This window comes from Chiloscyllium plagiosum, chromosome 33 (assembly GCF_004010195.1).
Source record: "Chiloscyllium plagiosum isolate BGI_BamShark_2017 chromosome 33, ASM401019v2, whole genome shotgun sequence".
Taxonomy (NCBI): Eukaryota; Metazoa; Chordata; class Chondrichthyes; order Orectolobiformes; family Hemiscylliidae; genus Chiloscyllium; species Chiloscyllium plagiosum.
The window spans coordinates 11,618,624-11,640,540 of NC_057742.1; the positions used below are offsets into that span (position 1 = coordinate 11,618,624).

Here is a 21,917-nt window from a genome sequence, read left to right on the forward strand (position 1 = left end):
AAGGGGCAACCTTTTCATGTAGAGGGTGGTACGTGTATGGCATCAGCTGCCAGAGGAAGTGGTGGAGGCTGGTACAATTGCAACATTTAAAAGGCATTTGGATGGGTATATGAATAGGAAGGATTTGGAGGGATATGGGCCGGGTGCCGGCAGGTGAGACTAGATTGGGTTGGGATATGGTCGGCATGGACGGGTTGGACCGAAGGGTCTGTTTCCATGCTGTACATCTCTATGACTCTATGACTCTATGACCAACACCCATTACCGTGTCTACTTGGGATGGCAAACCCTGACCCAGCTTATCGTAATAGGATATTTCCCCATGGCTGTATCAGGTGACACCATGTGATTCATGTCCTCTTCCGATGCAGCTTCTGTCAAGGAATCATAGAATGAAACTGGCCCACGTGAGGTCATTTGGCCCATCACAGCCCTAGTGGACAATCAAAAGAGTTACTCCATTGCTCTCCTTGCCCCAATAGCCCCAGAACTATGACCGAGAGCCATTGACTTTCACAGAAGGACTCTTGGTTTGAAAATCCTGAATCAGGCAAGTGCCAATAAAAAGCCCAAATTATTTGCAATTGAATGTGATTTTTTTAAAAATTAATTAATGCAATATGGGTGTGTTGGCCATCCCCCACTACTCCAGAGGACAGTTAAGAGTCAGCTACATTGCTGTGGGTCTGGAAACATGGACCAGGTCAAACCAGGTCAGGACAGCAGTTTCCTTCCCTAAAAGACATTAGTAAACCAGATGGGTTTTTCCAAACAACCAACAATGGTTTCACAATTATCATTAGATTCTGAGTTCCAGATTTTATTTTATTGAACTCAAATTGCACCATCCGCCAAGCCATGATTTGAATAGCGTTACCTGTGTTTCTGCATTAATAGTCAAGGATTAACACCATTCGGACATCACCTTCTCGGTTCGTCAATGTGCATCAATACTACTCATTACTAACAGTCAGAATCTCAAGTTTATAATCACAAAACAGTAATAAAAATCTAAGAGATTGAAACAACAAAATCGGAATTTTGCTCATGTTATTTTGATGAATGTGTCGTCCGGACTATGTGTGAGGTTTGCCCAGAATGGTGCATTTGTGGCAATGCCAATCAGCAGCAACTGGTAGCTGGGGTAGTCTGCTGCCACCATGTTCGTTTCTTGACTGAGTCTAAGACCCTAATTGTTTTAGAGAGGTGTGAGGACTGAGTTGTGTTAAACTCTCGTTTTTCCATTGCAGATGGCCTAATGGAAAGAGAAGACGGAAGAACAGTCAATCCTCAATGAAATCCACCAGCATGTCAGGTACCGTCACTGCTAAGTTTCAGAAAGGAAGAGTAAACTGTGCAGGGTGGGCTATAGAGTCACAGAGTTCCTGGATGGACTAAGACAGTAGCATTGCTATTGCCAGGGATGACTAAGAATAGTCGAGTTTTGTAAAGAAAGCAATTCCCTTTGAAAGTGACCTCATAACATAAATCAACCAACCTAATGAGACGGCACAGAAGCTCAGTGGTTAGCATTGCCGTCTCACAGCGCCAGGGACCCAGGTTTGATTCCAGCCTCGGACAATTGTCTGTTTGGAGTTTGCGCATTCTCCCCATGTCTATGTGAGTTTCCTCCGGGTACTCCAGTTTCCTCCCACAGTCCAAAGATGTGCAGGTCAGGTGAATTGGCCATGCTAAATTGCCCATAGTGTTCAGGGATGTGTAGGTTAGGTGCATTAGTTAGGGGTAAATGTTGGGAAATGGTTTGGGTGGGATACTCTTAGGAGGGTTGGTGCAGACTTGTTGGGCCAAAGGGCCTGTTTCCACACTGTAGGGATTCTAATTCAGGCATGCAATGTTCATTCTTGGAATATGAGGAGTGATAGCAGGACCAGCATTTACTGCCCATCCCTACTTGCCCCAGAGAAGATTGTAGTGAGCTACCTTCATCAACCACTGCAGACCATGTGGTGTTGATATATGTAGAGTGCTGTTATGGAGAGTATTCCAGAGTTTTGACCCAGTGAGAGGTCACAGATATGTCAGGTGCTTTCAAAGGAGCCTGGGTAAGAAGCTGTAGTGCATCTTGTAGATGGGATACACTGCTGCCATTGTGCATCAATGGTGGTGAGGGAGTGAATGTTGAAGGTGATGGATAGGGTGCTTGTCAATTGGGTTTTATTGCCTTAGCTTGTGTTGAGCTTACTGAGGGTTTTTGGAGCTGCACATATACAGGCAGGTGGGAAGTATTCCATCTCATTCCTGACTTGCGCCTTGTAGACAATGGACAAGCTTTGGAAAGTCGGAAGTGAATAACTTCCTGCAGAATTCCGAGTCACTGACCTGCTCTTCTGTCACAGTATTTGTGTAGCTGGCTCAGTTATGTTCCTGGTTCATAACTTTGATGGAAGTTACAAATGAACAGCTTGGATACTTCCAACAACATCTCAAATGGAAGGGAAATCCTCAAGAGAGACATTCAGCCAAGGTCTGGTCAGGTGGATCCTGCAGCATATTAAGTGTTATAGTGCAGAAGGAGGCCATTTGGCCCATCATACCTGCATCGGTTCATTAAATAAGCACCATTACAGAGTGCCAATCTCCCACTTTTCTCCCAAAAACGTATTTTTATCCAAATACTCATCCAATGCCCTCTGGGCATGGCTGAACTGAACCTGCCTCCACCACACTCCGAGGTAGAACATTCTGTAGCCTGATAACTCGCTGAACAAGGGTAGTTACATACTATCAGTTTCCTTAACAATATTCCTCTCTCACCAGACAAACTGAAAAATGACTTCATTGCTCTTTACTGGGTCTTGTCGTTTGTAAGTTTGTTGTTGTATTTGCCCATAGCTTGTCACTACACTTGAAAGCAATCCATTGTACACAAAGTCTCCATGGAGATTCTTGAGCGATATAATAATGTTCACTAAAATCGCAAAACATCCTTTTCACATTTTAGGGCTTTCAACCCAGGAAAATAACATATAACCCCTCCAACCCGTTCAACCATTCAATGAGATTGTGTCTAACTCCATTTACCTGCCTTTGCCCTGTATCCCTGACAAACGTTGGAAAGCAAGAGTCTTTCAATTTTGATGTTAAAATTAACAATGATCTAGCATCAATAACTATTTTCAAAAGAGAGCTCCAAACATCTTCCCTTTTTTTGTGTGGAAGGGTTTCCAAAATTCACTCCTAAAATGTTTATCTTTAATTTTTAGACTTGGCCCCTGGAATCAAGGGTAATGAGGATGATCAGATCAGTCATGATCTCAGTGAATGGTGACGCAGACTTGATGGGCCAAATGGCTGACTTCTGCTCCTTCATATAATGGTCTTAATCACACACTCTGCAGCTAATGGAACTTTTTCCCCATCTACTCAACTGTTCCCCTTAATATTTGGAAAGCTTCGATCATATTACCCTTCTAATACCAGGAAATACTACCCTAGATTGTGTGATCTCTTATCCTGACTTAACAAATACCATTGTAGCCAAGAGTGTGGCGCTGGAAAAGCACAGCAGGTCAGGCAGCATCCGAGGAGCAGGAGAATTGACGTTTCGGGCAAAAGCCCTTCATCAGAAATACCATTGTAGGCACTGACAAAACTTACAGTCGGGAAAATATCGAGTGCTGTTTTAATTAAGGATCGGGTTTTATTTGCAGACTGAACCCATTGGATCCTTTCAATGAATCCATTATATTGTGAATGAGAAACCTGAGTCAAAAGCTCTCTCAAGCGTAAACTAGCCTGAGAAATAATCTGAAGTTTCTAAAGAGCTCATATTAAGATTAGATTAGATTAGATTAGATTAGATTACATTACATTACAGTGTAGAAACAGGCCCTTATTGAACCCGGGTCTCAGGCGCTGTGAGGCAGCAGTGCTAACCACTGTGCCACCGTGCCGCCCATAAACCTCACCGAATATCAACCTCACCGAAAAAAAGTTCCCACTTGTCAATGGCAAGGTCTGTACTGTATGCTACAGACATTTATGATTTCTGTTTGAAATATCCTTCTTGACTTTCTTTTCCCTCTCAGCTACTGAAAAGACTTGATGATTTGCATTATATTGTGATTTAAAAGAGTCTTTCCTGTACTTATGCCTCATGGTTTCAGTTGCTACTTCCGTTGATGTTGTCCTCCTTATTTCCAGTGGGTCCTTATCCAACCCCACTGTGATTTAATGTAGTCTGTTCCAGATATCCATTCATCCAATTCTCTGGGATAGTTTGAATAGGAAGAGAGGAACAACATATGTTGGCAATAACATCAAATGGAACTTGAAAACAGATTTACAATGAGGAACCTACAAGGTGTGTGAGGAGGTTTTTCCATTAAACCAAGAGTGATTCAGAAATAGTCAATTTTCTGTCTCTTCCACCTTAACAAATGAAAGCCAGTCTGGATCTCTTTATTATTAATCAAGGAGGTCACAGAAAGGGTTGAAGGGGGTAGTATGGTCGATGTTTTGTGTCTGTCCCTTCAAAAGGCATTTAATACATTACACGTAGTTTCTCACCAAACTGAAACCCATGAAATTAAAGTTCCACTGGGTTTTGTTGGGAGATGGTATTGAAGTAGTAATATTACTGGTTTAGTAATCCAGTTGGACCAGGCTAAATCTTTTAGGTACATGCATTCAAATCCCACCATGGTAGCTCTTGGAATTGAATAAGGACGGGAAGGAAATCAGATCTGCCATGTATTAAACTGGTGGAGTGACAGATGGCAATGATTATTGGTCAATGTTTTAGCACTCAGGAAGAAAATACAGGCATATCCCAAATCTAGCTGTCTGAAAACCTAAATTTTCCAAGAAATAACATGTTTTAATCTTGGTTAATCAGTGATGATTTACCTGTTTACAGTAATCCACACACGTTCTGATGCAGATGACCACATGTAATATTGCTACCAGACACGAAAGAGACTCCAGGGCCTGTGCCTCAAACAGTCACAACTGTACTTACATCTCCCAATAAAAGGCCAAATCCCTATTGTATACTGTGCCCTCTCTGTATGCATCCGAGGCACAGGGGAGTCGAAGTTTTGGGCATAAGTCCTTCATCATTCCTGATGCTGCCCGACCTGCTGTGTTTTTCCAATGCCACACGTTTTGACTCTGATCTCCCGCATCTTTAGTCCTCATTTTCTCTCCCTCTCTGTATGCAATTGATTTGTTCTGAATGCAGTCGTCAAGGGCAACATGCAATTTGAGTAACAGTCTTTAAAGGTTCTTCTTTTGCCCTGATGTATGGTCACTGCACTCAAAATATTAGCACTGTTTCTCTAACTACAAATGCTGCAGACCTGCTGAGTTTCTCCAGCACTTTATATTTTTGTTTCAAATTTACAGCACCTGCAGTTGTTTTATTTTACATTTTCAAGGGACCACTACCAGCATCGAGCAGAAAAGGTAAACATGTACATTTGTGCAGAAAGTGAAGGGGTGCTTTAAAAATATGGGCTCCACTTAGCTACCAACTGCCCAATTTCTGGTCACTACCCTCCCTTCCTGGTCACTCACCTGCATTTTCTAGACCACTCCAACTTTCAACACCTGCCCAAAAGACAGTGACCTGAAATTTTCCAAAGGCCTTTACCAAGCTCCTAAGTGGGTATAAGCAGTTTGCTAGTTTGATGTCAGATCAGATAACAGATCCCATGTCCAAAATAAAGGAAGTTCCAAACTCCAGCCCAAAAGTGCTGGATGTTGGATATCAGACCTTGATACAGTGGTACCCAGTGGGGACGAGTGTTCAACTGACAATGTTCTGGATGGACATAGAAAACCTGGACTTGAGTATATGGGGAATTGCTTCAAAATTTGAAAGTTACAAGAAACTTGGAAACGTATCAAACAATCAGGCAACAATTAACAGATTTCAATCTGAATTCTCACCTTAGAGTCAGGAAACTGGAGACAGGACTATTTTTGGTATCCTGCCCACTGCCAAGGTGAAGTGGTCAGTGTTTGGGATTTTGACCACGCTAACCTCTTCAGTGGCAAGAAGATAGGTTCCCAGTCCAATTGGGGGCGGCAGACGGACTCCTGAAGCAGAAAGACCAATCAGAAGCCCTCTCTTCTACCTTTGTAAAATGGTAACCAAAATGGGAAAAACAGCCAGGTCGCCCAATGGAGGTTGTCTCTATAAAGGCACCCAGGCTGGCGCAGAGGGATATGTAGGGCATGAAGAGCTGGCGCCATCTCCTCCTGCGTATTCAGTCTTTTCTGTTTATTCTCTGATGGGATCTGGGCGTCACTGGCTGTCGGCATTTATTATTCATCTTCTGTTGTCTTTGATGAAGTGGGGGTGTGCTGCCTTCTTGAACAGCTGCAGTCCACCTGCCATTAGGGTGGGAGTTCCAGGATTTTGACCCAGCAACGGTGAAGGAACTGCAACATATTTCTAAGTCAAGATGGTGAGGAGCATGGAGGGAAGCTTGCAGGTGGTTCTGTTCCCATGAATCTACTGCCCTTAACTTTCTAGATGGAAGTGGTCATTGGTTTGGAAGGTGCTGTTTAAGGAATTTTGGTGTATTACTGCAGTGCATCTTGTGGACAGCACACACTGCTGCCACTGAGTGTCAGTGGTGGAGGGAGTGGATGCTTGTGGATGTGGTGCAAATCAAGTGGGCTGCTTTGTCCTGGATAGTGTTAATCTTCTTGAGTGTTGTTGGAGCTGCACCCATCCACGCAAGTGGGGAGTATTCCATCACACTCCTGACTTGTACTTTGTAGATGATGGACAGGCTTTGTGTAGTCAGGAGGTGAGTTAATTGCCCCCATTGATGCTGACCTCAGACCTCATGAGGCCCAAGAATTCTGCAGCAAGAGGACAGTGGTGCAATGTACAAATACACAGACAATGAACTTTAATGCAGTGAGGTACAAAGTGATTCATATCAGTGGGAAAAGTGAGGAGAGACAATGATACAATTTTAAATAGGATGTAAAAACACGCAAAACCAGCTTTCCCTTTGAACAGGTGCTTTGGTGAGCTCTTGAACGAAAAATAAACAGCTCAGGAGAACTGATTAAATTGAAGTCACCTGAAGGTTGATGGCACTGCTTATCTCTTGGTCAGAAGGGTGTGATGAGTCCTACAGCAAAGCGTAAGCATGCCATCCAAACTGCCACCAGTGAATTCATTGCCACAGAGGGCTGTGGAGGCCAGGTCATTGAGTATATTCAAGACAGAGATCAATAGGTTCTTGAGCATCAATGGGATCAGGGGTTAATTGAGAAAGTGGGAGAATGGGGTTGAGAAATTTATCAGCCATGATTGAATGGCAGAGCAGACTCAATGGGCTGAATGGCCTAAATTCAGCTCCTATGTCTTATGGTCTTAGGTTCTTACAACACTGAGGGAGTGCAGCATTTTCAGAGGTGTCATATTCCAGCTGGGATGTTAAATTGGATCCTCATCTATCTGCCTGGGTGGACACCACTGTAAAAGTAGAGAGTTTCCACAGGTCGAAATGCTATCCCTTTACCCAGTGCCACCAAATAAATGACCTGATTGTTTATTTACATTTCATGGGGCCTTGTTACTTGCGATTGAACTGCATGATCTGCATGCACAACATTCGTAGACCCAACCTTTGTTAGTTGCTTCATCAATAACCTTCCCTCCATTATAAGGTCAGAATTTTTGCCAATGATTGCACAATGTTCAGCATCATTTGTGACTCCTCAGATAGTAAAGCAGTCCATGTCAAAATTCAGTTGGACCTGGACATTATCCAGGTTTGGGCTAACAAGTGACAAGTAACATTAATGCCACACAAATGCCAGGCAATGACCATCTCCAGTCTTCACAACTCCACAAGAATCCACTGCGAGATGCAGAAGAGAAGAGGAAGCTGAGAGAGGCCATTGAAGATATCCGGTGAGGAAAGATGGCAAGAATTTCACATAAAATACATATTTCAAATTATCTATGTAGGTGTGCAAAACATTGAATTAAAATCAAAATTACTCACATTAATTTTGCATTCATCTTAAACCTATTTAGACATTTTTTTATATTAAAATAAATTCTGAAAATATTATTTTTAAAATGTAGATGTTTAAGATGGATTACTGCCTCACTATGTTACACTATTGGGACACAAAGGTTAGGAAGGTTACAGATGGAAACATTGGCTTGTTCTTGGGGGACTGATGAGGGAACAGAAATGCTGGCCTCGAGTGACCCTGGATGAGATGGTGCAAAAATCCTACAACGTTCCTGCTTCTTATGATAAAGCACTGACCTCTGCTGGAGACAGCATTGCAAGGTGCTGGGATCTATCCAGGAAACAGCAGCTGCCATCTAGCCTCAGACCTGAAGCATTAATACCTGGGCAAGATACCAGACAGCTGCCAACAGTGTGGAAACTATATACAAGGAGAGAAGGGGTGCATAAAGAATATCCATACCTATCACCCCCCACCCCCCTCCCCCCCTGCCGCTTTTATATTTCGATCAGCTTTTGTTTAACATTCTAAGTATAACTTTTTAACATTCTAAGTATAATTGTGTTCAATCCTCAAAAAGCAGTGACTAGTCAGTGTCACTGATGACCCCAGCTGATTCATGCTGCTAAGGTCGAGTCCAATAGATACTGTATTCAATATTGAGTGAGACAGTGTCATGTCAATTTTAATACAATTGTGATCAGGTGCAACTAGTGATTAAACTGTCTCATGTAAAATTTTGGTTCTGGATTTTCCACTCATTTGTGGCAAATTCAGTATCATCAGTGCCATTTCAATATGATTACCAGTAGGGCAAGGGTGTGAAGAACCCAAAAGGAAGTCACATTTCAATATGCACTGAGAATATTTTGCATCCAGAGCAGACATGAACCTGTGACTGGTGTTGCATCCGTTGGTTAACCCAGTCAAAGCAACCACAGAGGTTTGATGTCCATCTTGGGATTCCCAGTGCCTTTCTAGAAATCGGTCAAAAGTTCTCTTGAACTGATAAATGTCACCAAGTTGCTCATTCCTATTATAAATAGATGGCACTCGCTTCCCGTATAATGTTGGTCCGCACAGTGTGTGTGGTGAGATCCAAAATGTGTAATAATCAAGGATGACTCATTTCTATTTTTATGTCTCAACTTAGTGTGAAAGTACTTTTGGAGGTCCTCGGGGAATTACAAAGGCTGCAATTATATTCACTGTTATTATTCAAAACTAAATTTAAGGGTTTATTTCTCTGGATGCGTAAACGAACTGTAACTGTTTCATTGAGTAACTTCTGCCCACTGGCTTGCAGGATTAGTCTTGAAATCACACCAGAAATCTCCCAGCTTCAGTCCATAGTCTTTGCTAAATGAACTGGGGAGATGATGGCCTAGTGACACATTGTTAATCCAGAGAACAGGTTCAAATCCTGCTGAGGCAGATGGTGAAATTTGAATTGTTTTTTTCTATAAATCCAGAATTAAGAGTCTAATGATGGCCCTGAATCCATTGTCAATTTTTGGAAAAACCTATCTGGGAAAGAAACTGCCATCCTTAACCTGGTCTGGCCTACATGTGACTCCAGACTGACAGCAATGTGGCTGATTTTTAACTGCCCTGTGGGCAATTAGGGATGGGCAATAAATGCTGGCCTAGCCAGCGATACCCTCATATCATGAATGAATTAAATGAAGCTCATCCTGGTCAGTGTGTCTCTTTATGAATTTAGCCACATTATGTGACATTGCCGGTAAAACAGAATGCATTACCCTTCGCTCGTTGTCCTTAAGACGGATTTGCAGAGGCCAGCTTTTTGGCTTGTTCAGCTGTTTCAAAGGGTGGTTAAGAGTCAGCCACATTACTGTGGGTCTGGAGTCACGTGTAAACTAGACCGAGTGGGGACAGCAGATTTCCTTCGCTAAAGAATGTGAGTGAACCATACGGGTTTCTTACAATGATCATGTAGTTTCATGGGTCAACCTGAATAATGAAAGCTTTCCATCCTAGCGTTTTAGTTAATTAAAGGAATTTAAACTCCCCAGCTGCCATGACTGGATCTACAGTCATATCACCACATCATCAATCTGGGCCACGGGGTTACTAACAAAAGCAGAAGTTGCTGGAAAAGCTCAGCAGGTCTGGCAGCATCTGTGAAGAGAAATCAAAGTTAACATTTCGGGTCCGCTAAGCCTTCCTCGGTACTGGATCCGCAGTTGTTTTGGTTTCCACTAGATTGCCAGATCAGTAACGTAATGCCATTACCATATACAGTCATAGAGTCAACAGGCCCCTTCGGTCCAACCCGTCCATGCCAACCAGATATCCCAACGCAGTCTAGTCCGACCTGCCAGCACCCAGCCCATATCCCTCCAAACCCTTCCTATTCATATATCCATCCAAGTGCCTAATGTTGCAATTGTACCAGCCTCCACCACTTCCTCCAGCAGCTCATTCCATACATGTACCACCCTGTACATGAAAAAGTTGCCCCTTAGGTCTTTTTTATATCTTTCCCCTCGCACCCTAAACCTGTGCCCTCTAGTTTTGGACTCCCCACCCCTCCACCCCGGGAAAAGACATTGTCTATTTACTCTATCCATGTTTTCTCCGGGTGTTCCGGTTTCCTCCCACAGTCCAAAGATGTGCAGGTCATGTGAATTAGCCATGCTAAATTGCCCATAGTCTGGATTAGTGGTGCTGGAAGAGCACAGCAGTTCAGGCAGCATCCAAGGAGCTTCAAAATCAACGTTTCGGGCAAAAGCCCTTCATCAGGAATAAAGGCAGTGAGCCTGAAGCGTGGACAGATAAGCTAGAGGAGGGTGGGGGTGGGGAGAAAGTAGCATAGAGTACAATAGGTGAGTGGGGGAGGGGATGAAGGTGATAGGTCAGGGAGGAGAGGGTGGAGTGGATAGGTGGAAAAGGAGATAGGCAGGTAGGACAAGTCATGGGGACAGTGCTGAGCTGGAAGTTTGGAATTAGGGTGAGGTGGGGGAAGGGGAAATGAGGAAACTGTTGAAGTCCACATTGATGCCCTGGGGTTGAAGTGTTCCAAGGCGGAAGATGAGGCGTTCTTCCTCCATACGTCGGGTGGTGAGGGAGTGACGGTGAAGGAGGCCCAGGACCTGCATGTCCTCGGCAGAGTGGGAGAGGATTTTGAAATGTTGGGCCACGGGGCGGTGGGGTTGATTGGTGCGGGTGTCTCGGAGATGTTCCCTAAAGTGCTCTGCGAGAAGGCATCTAGTCTCCCCAATGTAAAAGAGGCCGCGTCGGGAGAAACGGATACAATAAATGATATTGGTAGATGTGCAAGTAAAACTTTGATGGATGTGGAAGGCTCCTTTAGGGCCTTGGATAGAGGTGAGGGAGGAGGTGTGGGCGCAGGTTTTACAGTTCCTGCGGTGGCAGGGGAAAGTGCATCCTGGCACTTGTCCTACCTGCCTATCTCCTTTTCCACCTATCCACTCCACCCTCTCCTCCCTAACCTATCCTCTTCATCCCCTCCCCCACTCACCCATTGTACTCTATGCTACTTTCTCCCCACCCCCCCACCCTCCTCTAGCTTATCTCTCCACGCTCCAGGCTCACTGCCTTTATTCCTGATGAAGGGCTTTTGCCCGAAACGTCATTTCCGAAGCTCCTTGGATGCTGCCTGAACTGCTGTGCTCTTCCAGCACCACTAATCCAGAATCTGGTTTCCAGCATCTACAGTCATTGTTTTTACCTAAATTGCCCATAGTGTTAGGTGCATTAGTCAGAGGGAAATGGGTCGGGGTGGGTTACTCTTCAGAGGGTCAGTGTGGACTTGTTGGGCCGAAGGGCCTGTTTCCACACTGTTGGGAATCAAATCTAATCACCATCTAATCATGTCCCTCATGATTTTGTAAACCTCACTCAAGTAAGTGCAATACAGTTGGTGACATTGCTCCCCAGTGAGATCACAGATTGATAGGCGTTTTATGAAGCAGAGGAATGCATTCAGCCCATCCTACCTGTACTGACTCTTCAAATGAGCATCATTACCTTGTGCCTATCTCCTGCTTTCACCCAAAGCATTGCACATTATTTTTATCTAAATAATTGTTCAATGCCATCTTGAATGTGAGGATTGTCACCCATCAATCCTTTTCCTATAATGGGCACAAATGTGGAAGTCTTTGGATTGCAGTCAGTCTGGTCTGTGATACAGTGTGTGCAGTCAGCTTGTACCCTGACACTCAGTGATCAAGGCACTCACATGAAGCTATGACCACGAGAAGCGAAAGAGCAGTGACACATGTGAGAATTTGTCAAGGCACTGCACAAAACATCAAAGGAGAAAAACAGCACGTCAGCTGAGTAGTGACTTCCCTCCTGTCAAAGATCTGGGACTGCCAACATAAAAGGAGTAATTTAATATTCCACAGGCTTGCTTCATTGGTTTTGAAAAGCTTCCTTCGGGGAGATTTAAACGGAAGTCAGGGATTAGGAGAGCTATTTGATCAGTAGGGGCTCACCGCCCCCATTCCATCCTGTAACCATTTCTGAATATTTCCCCTCTAATGCCCACCCTGCTTGATTATTTCCAAACACTGTGAATGATTACTGAGGCTGAGCCAGGAGGCTGTCCTGAGGAATTGTCCAAGGACAATTGACCTTCAACAACAACTCTGCATCGAGTCGATATTTTCCTAATCGACCTGTTCAGAGAAATTATGGCACACCTCTGGAGCAGGTGGGAACATGAAACCCAAACCTCCTAACTTAGAAGTAGGGATACTACCACTGCACCAGGTACAACTCCAGCCACTGAATGGTATCAACTAATTCCTGTTGACTTCCATTTTCCTAGGATTCCTTGGTCCCACACTTAGCCAAGTGCTGTCTTCATATCAAGTTATTCTCATTTCAGTTCAGGGAATGCAGCCCTTATGTCTCTGTTTAAGCTAAGACTGTAGTGTGGTCGTGGGACGATTGATAGTGGTAGAACCCTTAACCACACATCAGTGAGCAAGGATTTGGTGAGTGGAAGTTGCTTCATGCAGCTGTAATGTTGGAGATCTTCATCAGGGCTTTTGCCTGAAACGTTGATTCTCCTGCTCCTCAGATGCCATGCTTTTCCAGCGCCACACTCTCGACCAGAATTTATTGCCCATCCCAGACGGCAGTTAAGAGTCAACTATGTTACTGTGGGTCTGGAGTCACACGTAGGCCAGACCAGGTAAGGACTGCAGTTTCCTTCCTCAGAGGACGCTAGTGAACCTGATGGGTTTTTCCAACAAACGACAATGGATTCCTAGTCATCACAGACTCTTGATTCCAGATATTTATTGAATTCAAATTCTACCATCTGCCATGGCAGGATTCAAGTCCGGGTCCTCAGGACATTACCTGGGTCAAGAGTCTAGCGATAATACCACTCAGCCATTGCCTCCTTGTGAATTTTATGACTCAAGAGGTAAAAGTGTTCCCACTGAGCCACAGATGTAATCTCCATGATGTGCTAGACTGCTTACTTTAGCACAGGACCCATGATAAAGTACAGTATATACAGCTAACTGTGCAGGATATATTGCTGAACCACAAACCCCTCACTCCCTCAGTGAATGCTCCTATTTCCAGCTAATGCCAGCTGTACAAGCTGAACCCAAACTGCATGCCCCTGTATCCTGTAGGATCAATCGGTGAAACTCTTGCTACTGAACTGACCTTACTGATCATGCAGCTGGGTTTAAGTGGTTGTTATCACCGCGATGGGGAGTTTTGTGGTTTCTTGCACACCCAAGCCACCAAGGGCCAGGACAATCAGGGTAGCCCCTTGCTCCTGTATCAGGGAGTGGGCAAACATGCACCATTGCCCTTTTTACCTGATGGCATCTGATTGCTGTGTTGAGAAATGATCAACTTGCAATGAGAAATCAGCATTAAGACCCCATCTCTGTATTTGTATAATAGATACTCAGGCTTTAGAAGTAGGGAGGTTTGGTGAGACCACACCAGGAGTGTTGTGTGTCGTTTTGATCTGCCTATCTCCGTACCTAAGAAAGGACACACTTGCCATAGAGGCAATGCAGAAAAGGTTCCCTTGGTTGGTATTGGAGGAGCTGGTGTTGGACTGGGGTGCACAAAGTTAAAAATCACACAACATTGGGTTATAGTCCAACAGGTTTATTTGGAAGCACTAACTTTCACGGAGCTGCTCAGGTAGTCTGGCAGAATTGTTGTATGAAGAGAGACCAGTTTGACAGGGCCTGTATTGACTAGAGTTTCAGACAATGAGAGGGAATCTGATTCAAACGTATAAATTTCTAACAGGGCTAGACAGACTAGAAACAGGGAGAATGTTTCTAGAATCAGTAGTCACAGTCTCAGGGTATGGTGTAGGCCATCTAGGACTGAGATGAGGAAACATTTCTTCACTGAGAGGGTGGTCAACCTGTAGACGTCTCTACCACAGACAGCTGGAGAGGCTTGGTCACTAAATTATTCAAGAAAGAAACTGATAGATGCTTAGATATTAAAGGCAGTGACGGGCATGAAGAGAAAGCAGGAATATGACATTGAGGCGAGTCAACGTCATGATCACATTGATTGGCAGAGCAGGGCTCGACAGACCGAGTGGCCTACTCCTGCTCCTATTACGATGTCTAATGTTGCTGCAGTGTTGCCTATTGAGATGGAATGGGGCATCCATAACTCCCTTTCGAGTATTAGATTGGAGACCTGTCTGTTCCTGGTCCTTCCTAATTCCACCTAGTCACCTACCACAGGCTTTACAACCTCGTACTTTGCAGGATTTCATCCCATTCACTTGTTGAATTTCTGATCCAATAGCACTTTAATACCATTTTGTTTTGATCAGTCTTGGCTATTACCTTTCATCGTTGTCTACACTCCATTTTCTTAGCAACAGAGGAAAACTAACCTGGAGTTCTAAATGGGTAATGCTCTGTAATATTTCAAGGTTTTCTAGAATTGGCTTCAAGTAAAACATATGTCAAGTCTCCTCACTGACATGGTACTACACCATCTTCACCATCACTTGTACGTATTCTCCATCCAATAACTCACCCCCTTTTCTCATCTAACTCACTGAAAGAGAATACTTTGAGTTTTTTTTAATTGAGGAAGATGAGGTGAACGTGGGGATGACTATATATCACACTGTGATTGGAAGGTTGGTAGCAGTTATGAATGTGAGACCAACGTGTAACCCAACCATTAAATGGATTGTTTTGGAGTTGAGGATGAGGAGGTGGGGGGAAGATGGGGAGGGGTTGCATTGTTGCAGCAGCAAGGACTACAGGTGAAAACAATGAGCTGGAGGCAAATTCTAGATGGTCTCCATCACTGCCTTGTCATTGAATCAAAATTAATGAAATGATCCTTCCATTAGAGGTCGGAATTGTATGTGCCACCCACTCTCCATCATTTTCATTTGCTCCTGGGGACAGTTCCAGAACAGATTATTTTTCTTTCACCAGTCTCTGTACCTGACTGATGATTGTGGCTTTGCAAGACTGTATCTAACCCAGCTGTATGGAGAACTGCAATCCCCATTGTTTTAGCAGCAAGCTGACATCCTGAATCATTGAAAACATGTAAGAGTCTGTGCTTACCCTTATTTATCTTGCTCTTCCATTTAAGTATTGTCCTTTTTGTGACCCCTTCCAGGTTGTCACTCCATCAGAGAAGTAAATAGGTAGATGTGACCTTATGGCCTTGTAGCCAACTGAATTTATCTGATTTAATACCATGTTTTTCACTTGCACCTGTTGTTGCATTAATATTAAAATCCCCAAGCAAAGCAAATATTAAAATTACTTGCAGATACAGGACTTGAACTATGGATGGGATTTTCCAGATGGCGTGGTTTAGGAGGAGTTGGGGGGGGGAAATACATAGTCACCAATCACAGCAGCTCAATGACTGTCAAGAAATGTTGATTGGCTGGAGATGAGACCTCCATCCATCACTCAGGCAGGTGTCCTACCTCAGAGAGCTTTGGTCAACCTTATTGGTCAACTTAGCTGTAGGCCCAACAGCGCCAGTGGCAGCAGTGGCCATGACAGGGACTGCAAGCTGTCCCCACTTTCTCCTCTTTCTGAACAGACAGCCCCTAGTGACAAACAAAATCAGAAAAGTTTCATGGAGATTATAACAGAAGCTCATAAATTAAACTAAACTTGCATTGCCAGAGGTATTGATGCATCTCAGCTCTTGTGAGGTCGACCAATCCTAGAGATCGCAAGGTTTGTGAAGGTTTGTAGCTCAGGTTGAGGTTTAGGGTGTAGGTTTGCTCGCTGAGCTGTAGGTTTGATATCCAGACGTTTCATTACCTGGCTAGGTAACATCATCAGTGGCGACCTCCAAGTGAAGCAAAGCTGTTGTCTCCTGCTTTCTATTTATATCTTTCTCCTGGATGGGGTTCCTGGGGTTTGTGGTGATGTCATTTCCTGTTCGTTTTCTGAGGGGTTGATAGATGGCATCTAGGTCTATGTGCTTGTTTATGGCGTTGTGGTTGGAGTGCCAGGCCTCTAGAAGTTCTCTGGCATGTCTTTGCTTAGCCTGTCCCAGGATAGATGTGTTGTCCCAGGCGAAATGGTGTTTTTTTTTCATCCGTGTGTAGGGCTATGAGGGAGAGGGGGTCGTGTCGTTTTGTGGCTAGCTGGTGTTCATGTATCCTGGTGGCTAACTTTCTTCCTGTTTGTCCTACGTAGTGTTTGTGGCAGTCCTTACATAGATGACGTTGGTTTTGTCCATGGGTTGTACTGGGTCTGTTAAGTTTGTTAGTTTTTGTTTGAGAGTGTTGGTGGGTTTGTGTGCTACTAGGATTGTGTGATACTAGCACATAGATCTAGATGCCATCTATCAACCCCTCAGAAAACGAACAGGAAATGACATCACCACAAACCCCAGGAACCCCATCCAGGAGAAAGATGTAAATAGAAAGCAGGAGACAACAGCTTTGCTTCACTTGGAGGTCGCCACTGATGATGTTACCTAGCCAGGTAATGAAACGTCTGGATATCAAACCTACAGCTCAGCGAGCAAACCTACACCCTAATCCTAGAGATCTTTATTGTGCTGGTGGACTCTGCATGCTCTGTGTCTCTATGGCCACCTGAGCAGGGGTGTAACCTCAGGAGAGGGGCAAAGAGTCAGGAACTCCCAGGTGTCTATGTCTGAGATCAGATAAATTCAAATTGTGATGGGAGAGGGAAGGCAAGGCAGGAGGGTGAGGTTTGAGTCGAGAGTGTGGTGCTGGAAAAGCACAGCAGGTCAGGCAGCATCCGAGGAGCAGGAGAATCGACGTTTCAGGCAAGAGTTCTTCATCAGAAATGAGGCTGTGAGCCAAGGGGGATAAATGGGAAGGGGGGAGGGGGTTGGGGCTGGGGGAAGGAGACTGAGAGTGGGATAGGTAGATGAGGGTGGGGGTGATGGTGATAGGTCAGAGAGGAGAGTGGAGTAGATGAGTGGGAAGGAAGATGGACAGGTAGGACAGGTCATGAGGGCAGTGCCAAGTTGGAAGGTTGGAACTGGGATAAGGTTTGGATGTGACAATGGAGGAGGCCCAGGACCTGCATGTCCTTGGCAGGGTGCAAGGGGGAGTTGAACACTCCGACATCTCCACAGCATTAATATACTTCTTATGGAGTGGGCTGTGTATCTTGTTATGCCATACATGTAAAGTCTGGGACCCTGACATTTTACATAATGTGAGTCTTTAGATGTTGACTGCTGCTTGGTTCTCGGCCACTAACCACTTACTTACAGTGTGGAAACAGGTCCCTTCAGCCCAACCAGTCCACACCAACCCTCCGAAGAGTAACCCACCCAGACCCATTCCCCCTAACTAATGCACCTAACTCTATGGGCAATTTAGCATGATCAATTCACCTGACCTGCACATCTTTGTATTGTGGGAGGAAACCGGAGCACCCGGAGGAAACCCACGCAGACACGGGGAGAATGTGCAAACTCCACATAGACAGTTGCCTGAGGTTGGAATTGAACCCAGGTCCCTGGCACTGTGAGGCAGCAGTGCTAACCACTGATCCACCGTGCCACCCCTTGTGGTGACGATTGATTGGTGCTTCCTGATCAGCACGGAGGAACACCCAAAGTGGCTCAGTGATGATGCAGGTACCTCCCAATATGAAAGCTGTATGCTCAGGTCCTTGAGTCTAGGCTGACAGTGCTGAGGGAATGCCGCACTATTAGAAGTGCAGCCTTTCAAATAAGTGCTTATGCTGAGTCCCTGACTGCCTTCTCATTTGGAAGTCAGAGATTCTGCAGCATTATTTGCTGAAGAGCCAGCAAGTTTTGCCTGGCCAACATTTATCCTTCAACCAATATCACAAAAATCGACTATTTGGTCATTATTTCATTGCTGTTTGTGGGAGTATGATGTGTGCAAATTGGTTGTCACATTTCCTACATAATAACAGTGACATTTTGAAAAGTACTTAATGGAGTCATCGAGTCATGGAAACAGACCCTTCAGTCCAACCAGTCCATGCCAAACATAATCCCAAACTAAACTAGTCCCACCTGCTTGCTCCTGGCCCATACCCCGACAAACCTTTCTTATTCATGTACTTATTCAAATGTCTTTGGCTACAACACATCTTGAGATTATGAAAGGTGCAATATTGAAAGGTACTACCAATAAAATAGAGGAACTTAAGAGCTCAAGTTTGAATTTCTCTCTATAACTCTATGTTGTCTTTGTCTCACTCTCCGTGAGAGATTCCTTCAGTCCATTCTGATTCTTTGTGCCTTTGTGTTTCAGGGTACATTCCCAGCTATCTGGAGAAAGATGAACCCTGCGTAGTTTGCGGTGATAAAGCAACAGGATACCATTACCGCTGCATTACGTGTGAAGGCTGTAAGGTGAGGCTGGAGGCAGATAACTCTACTATACTCAGCTAAACAGATGGTAACATTCAACTTGACTTTAACAGCGTCCAGAGTTTACATTTTTTAATTCACGTTTGCTGTGTTTTCCCTTATTCTACCATGCAAAGAGTTGGCAGTTTCCTCAGTAACAGGGTGTGCATTTGTCAGTCTTTTTTTTTAAAGACCCACTGTTTACACAATGGATTCAGTTTCTTATTCGGCAACCTCCATTACCTTACATGAGTGAGCATCCTTCATACAGGATTTGTAAACAGTGCCAGCAAAGTAGTTAAACCTTAGAAAGTGTTGCCCTTAGACCATGTCAACCATGGGAGCAGTCCCATCATGGTTATGTCACTGTGAGAGTACTGCTGAGTCAAATAGCACTACAGCAGTTAACTTCAGTTAATTAATCACATCCGGAATAAAGAGCTGATCTCAGTCATTGCAACCATACAATGACTGGATTCTTATAGAAAATAAAAATCCTCCTGGTTTACTGTTGACATTGAAGGAAGATCTGTTGGCCTTACTTGGTATGTTTTATATTAGACTCCAGGCTCATTGCCTAGTAATTATCTTTAAACGGTCCTCTGAAAGGCCTAATCAAGCCTTTTAGGAATCCCATGAGCAATTTTCAAAAGCCTCAATTTTTGAGCAGGTAACCGTGAGATCATGATCACAAGTTACAATTCTGGCTAACTTTATTCCCTCTTTTTTTTATTTGCATGCACGTTGTGGGCATCACTGGCTGGGCCAACACTTATTTCCCATCCCTAATTGCCCTTGAGAAGGTGGTGGTGAGCTACCGTCCTGAGCCCTGCAGCTCATGTATTGTAAGTAAAGCCACCATGCTGTAAGATAGGGAGTTGCAGGCTTTTGATCCAACAACACTGAAGGAACAGCAATATATTTCCAGATCAGGATGATGAGTGGCTTGAGGGGAGACTTGCACCTGATGGTGCTCCTATGCATCTGCTGCTCTCGTCCTTCTAGACAGTCGAAGTCACGGGTTTGGAAAGTGCTACCAAAGAAGACCAAGTGAGTTGCGTCTTACAGGTGGTACATGCTGCTGCCAGTTGGTATTAACAGTTGAAGGAGTGTCATAATCGTAGTATTCCTGAAATCAGATAACTCAACATTAATCAAAGAATTATTGAAATCTTCTGTGTGGTTCAGAGTTCTGGATTAAAGGTGCTGTGTTCAAATCCTACAGTGGGACTTCAAAACAACAACTGGGCTACAGTTTCAAGACCAGCATTAATACTAAAGTATCTAATCTATATCCATACAAAAGGAGTGCTGCATTGTCAGACGTGGTGCCCTCTGAAAAGAACATTTCTGCCTGTACAGCGACATGTAAGAGACCCCATGGCAAAATTTAAACAAAAGCAGGCAATTCCGGTTAATAGTTATTCCTCAACCAACAAATCAGATCATTTAGTCATTCTGCTTGTTTTCAGATGGTGGGATTTTGCTATTTGCACTTATTGTGTCTGCAATTGCAACATACCTTGAAAGTAATTCATGATCTAGAAGGTGAATTTGGAGGTGGCAAAGGTGCTACAGAAATGCATTTGTTCTCTATATTTTTCTCATCGAAAGTGACACATGAAGAGTGGCCAACTTAAATGAGGTAGATTCAGGACAATAGGGAGAGAAATAAACCTATGATCGCTGCTAATTATATGGTATTAGTGAATTATACTTTACAATTTAGAGATAAAGAATGGAACCAATCTCCTTTCTATCACTTCATGCATTTCCAAATGAAATGTAACAAGTGCTGGATGTAGGTCAATACTCCCTCTGATCTTCACAATGCAGTTTCCAAATTTCTTATACCAGACATCTTTGTAACCTTGCTGTGTGAGACTGTTAAATTATGAGCCTTATTGGAACTCATAAGCAATACAACCTAATTCAGACTCACAACTACAATATGATGTTCTGTTAAACCTATTGAGTTAGAGATTAAAAGTTTGGAATGGGTGTTTTATAAATTACAAAGAGATGAACTTTCCAATATCCAGACATAACCATTGATTGCTTTTTCAAAAAGACAGTACACATTCACAGGAGCTGAATGGCCTTCTTTAGTTTGGGTTGGATGCTCTTGACTTTCCAAAGGATGTCGAGTCATAGAAGCCCTACAGTGTGGAAACAGGCCCTTCGGCCCAACAAGTCCACACTTACCCTCTGCAGAGTAACCCACCCAGACCCATTCCCTTACCATCCTATATTTACCCCTGACTACTGCACCTAACATACACATATCTGAACACTATGGGCAATTCAACTAACCTGCACATCTTTGGACTGTGAGAGGAAACTGGAGCACTCAGAGGAATCCCTTGCGGACATGGAGAGAATGTTCAAATTCCACAGAGTGGGCAGAGGCTGGAATCGAACCTGGGTCCCTGGCGCTGCGAGGCAGCAGTGCTAACCACTGAGCCACTGTGTACTTTGTGAGCTGACATAATTCCTTCAAGTGGCAACACTGTGTTTTATTAGTAAGGGAGAGAAAGAATTTGAGCAGTTAGAGCAACATTTTACCTGCTGGCTGGTATCAGCTCTAACAATATATGCCACAAATACTCAGAGTTGCATTTGTTACCCAAGTGTGCCATCTGCAGAAGGCAGGTGACACAGCAACAAGAAACAAAACAGTTTCCCAAGGTGCGGCCATCATGAGTAGATGATTGCAAAGCAATCTTGACAAGGACCACCAATGACCACAACATTCCAAATCCAACCTAGAGAAGGTTTGTGACATGGTGGGGCTGCCTAATGAATCTAGATAGGCCTGCTGTCTTTTACTATCCAAAAACACAAACCTTATCTGATTGCATTAATGATCACTGTCTTCCTTTAGTTGGGTGCAAAGTTTCAAAGACTGAGCCTTTTGTGGGAAAAGCATAAAGTGACATCAGTCAGTTTCGTAGGAAAAGCATAAAGTGACAGGCATTTGCTGTGACTGTCCAGACCTCCACTTGGTTAAGACGTTCCAGAATGAACTAGACTTCCAATCTTCATAATGCAGTCCACAGCCTGACTTACAGGAAGACATC

General features: G+C 44.0%; 1 protein-coding gene across 6 annotated transcripts in view; it reads left to right on the forward strand.

The window, feature by feature from the left end:
* The window catches only part of LOC122539828 (thyroid hormone receptor alpha), a 352,280-nt gene that overhangs the window by 295,701 nt on the left and 34,662 nt on the right, over window positions 1-21,917 (forward strand). For all 6 annotated transcript variants that reach the window (XM_043674921.1, XM_043674920.1, XM_043674922.1 and 3 more), the window contains 2 exons: window positions 1,251-1,315; window positions 18,740-18,840. In XM_043674921.1, coding sequence (XP_043530856.1) covers window positions 1,251-1,315; window positions 18,740-18,840 — 166 coding nt within the window. The remainder of the gene's footprint in view (window positions 1-1,250; window positions 1,316-18,739; window positions 18,841-21,917) is intronic.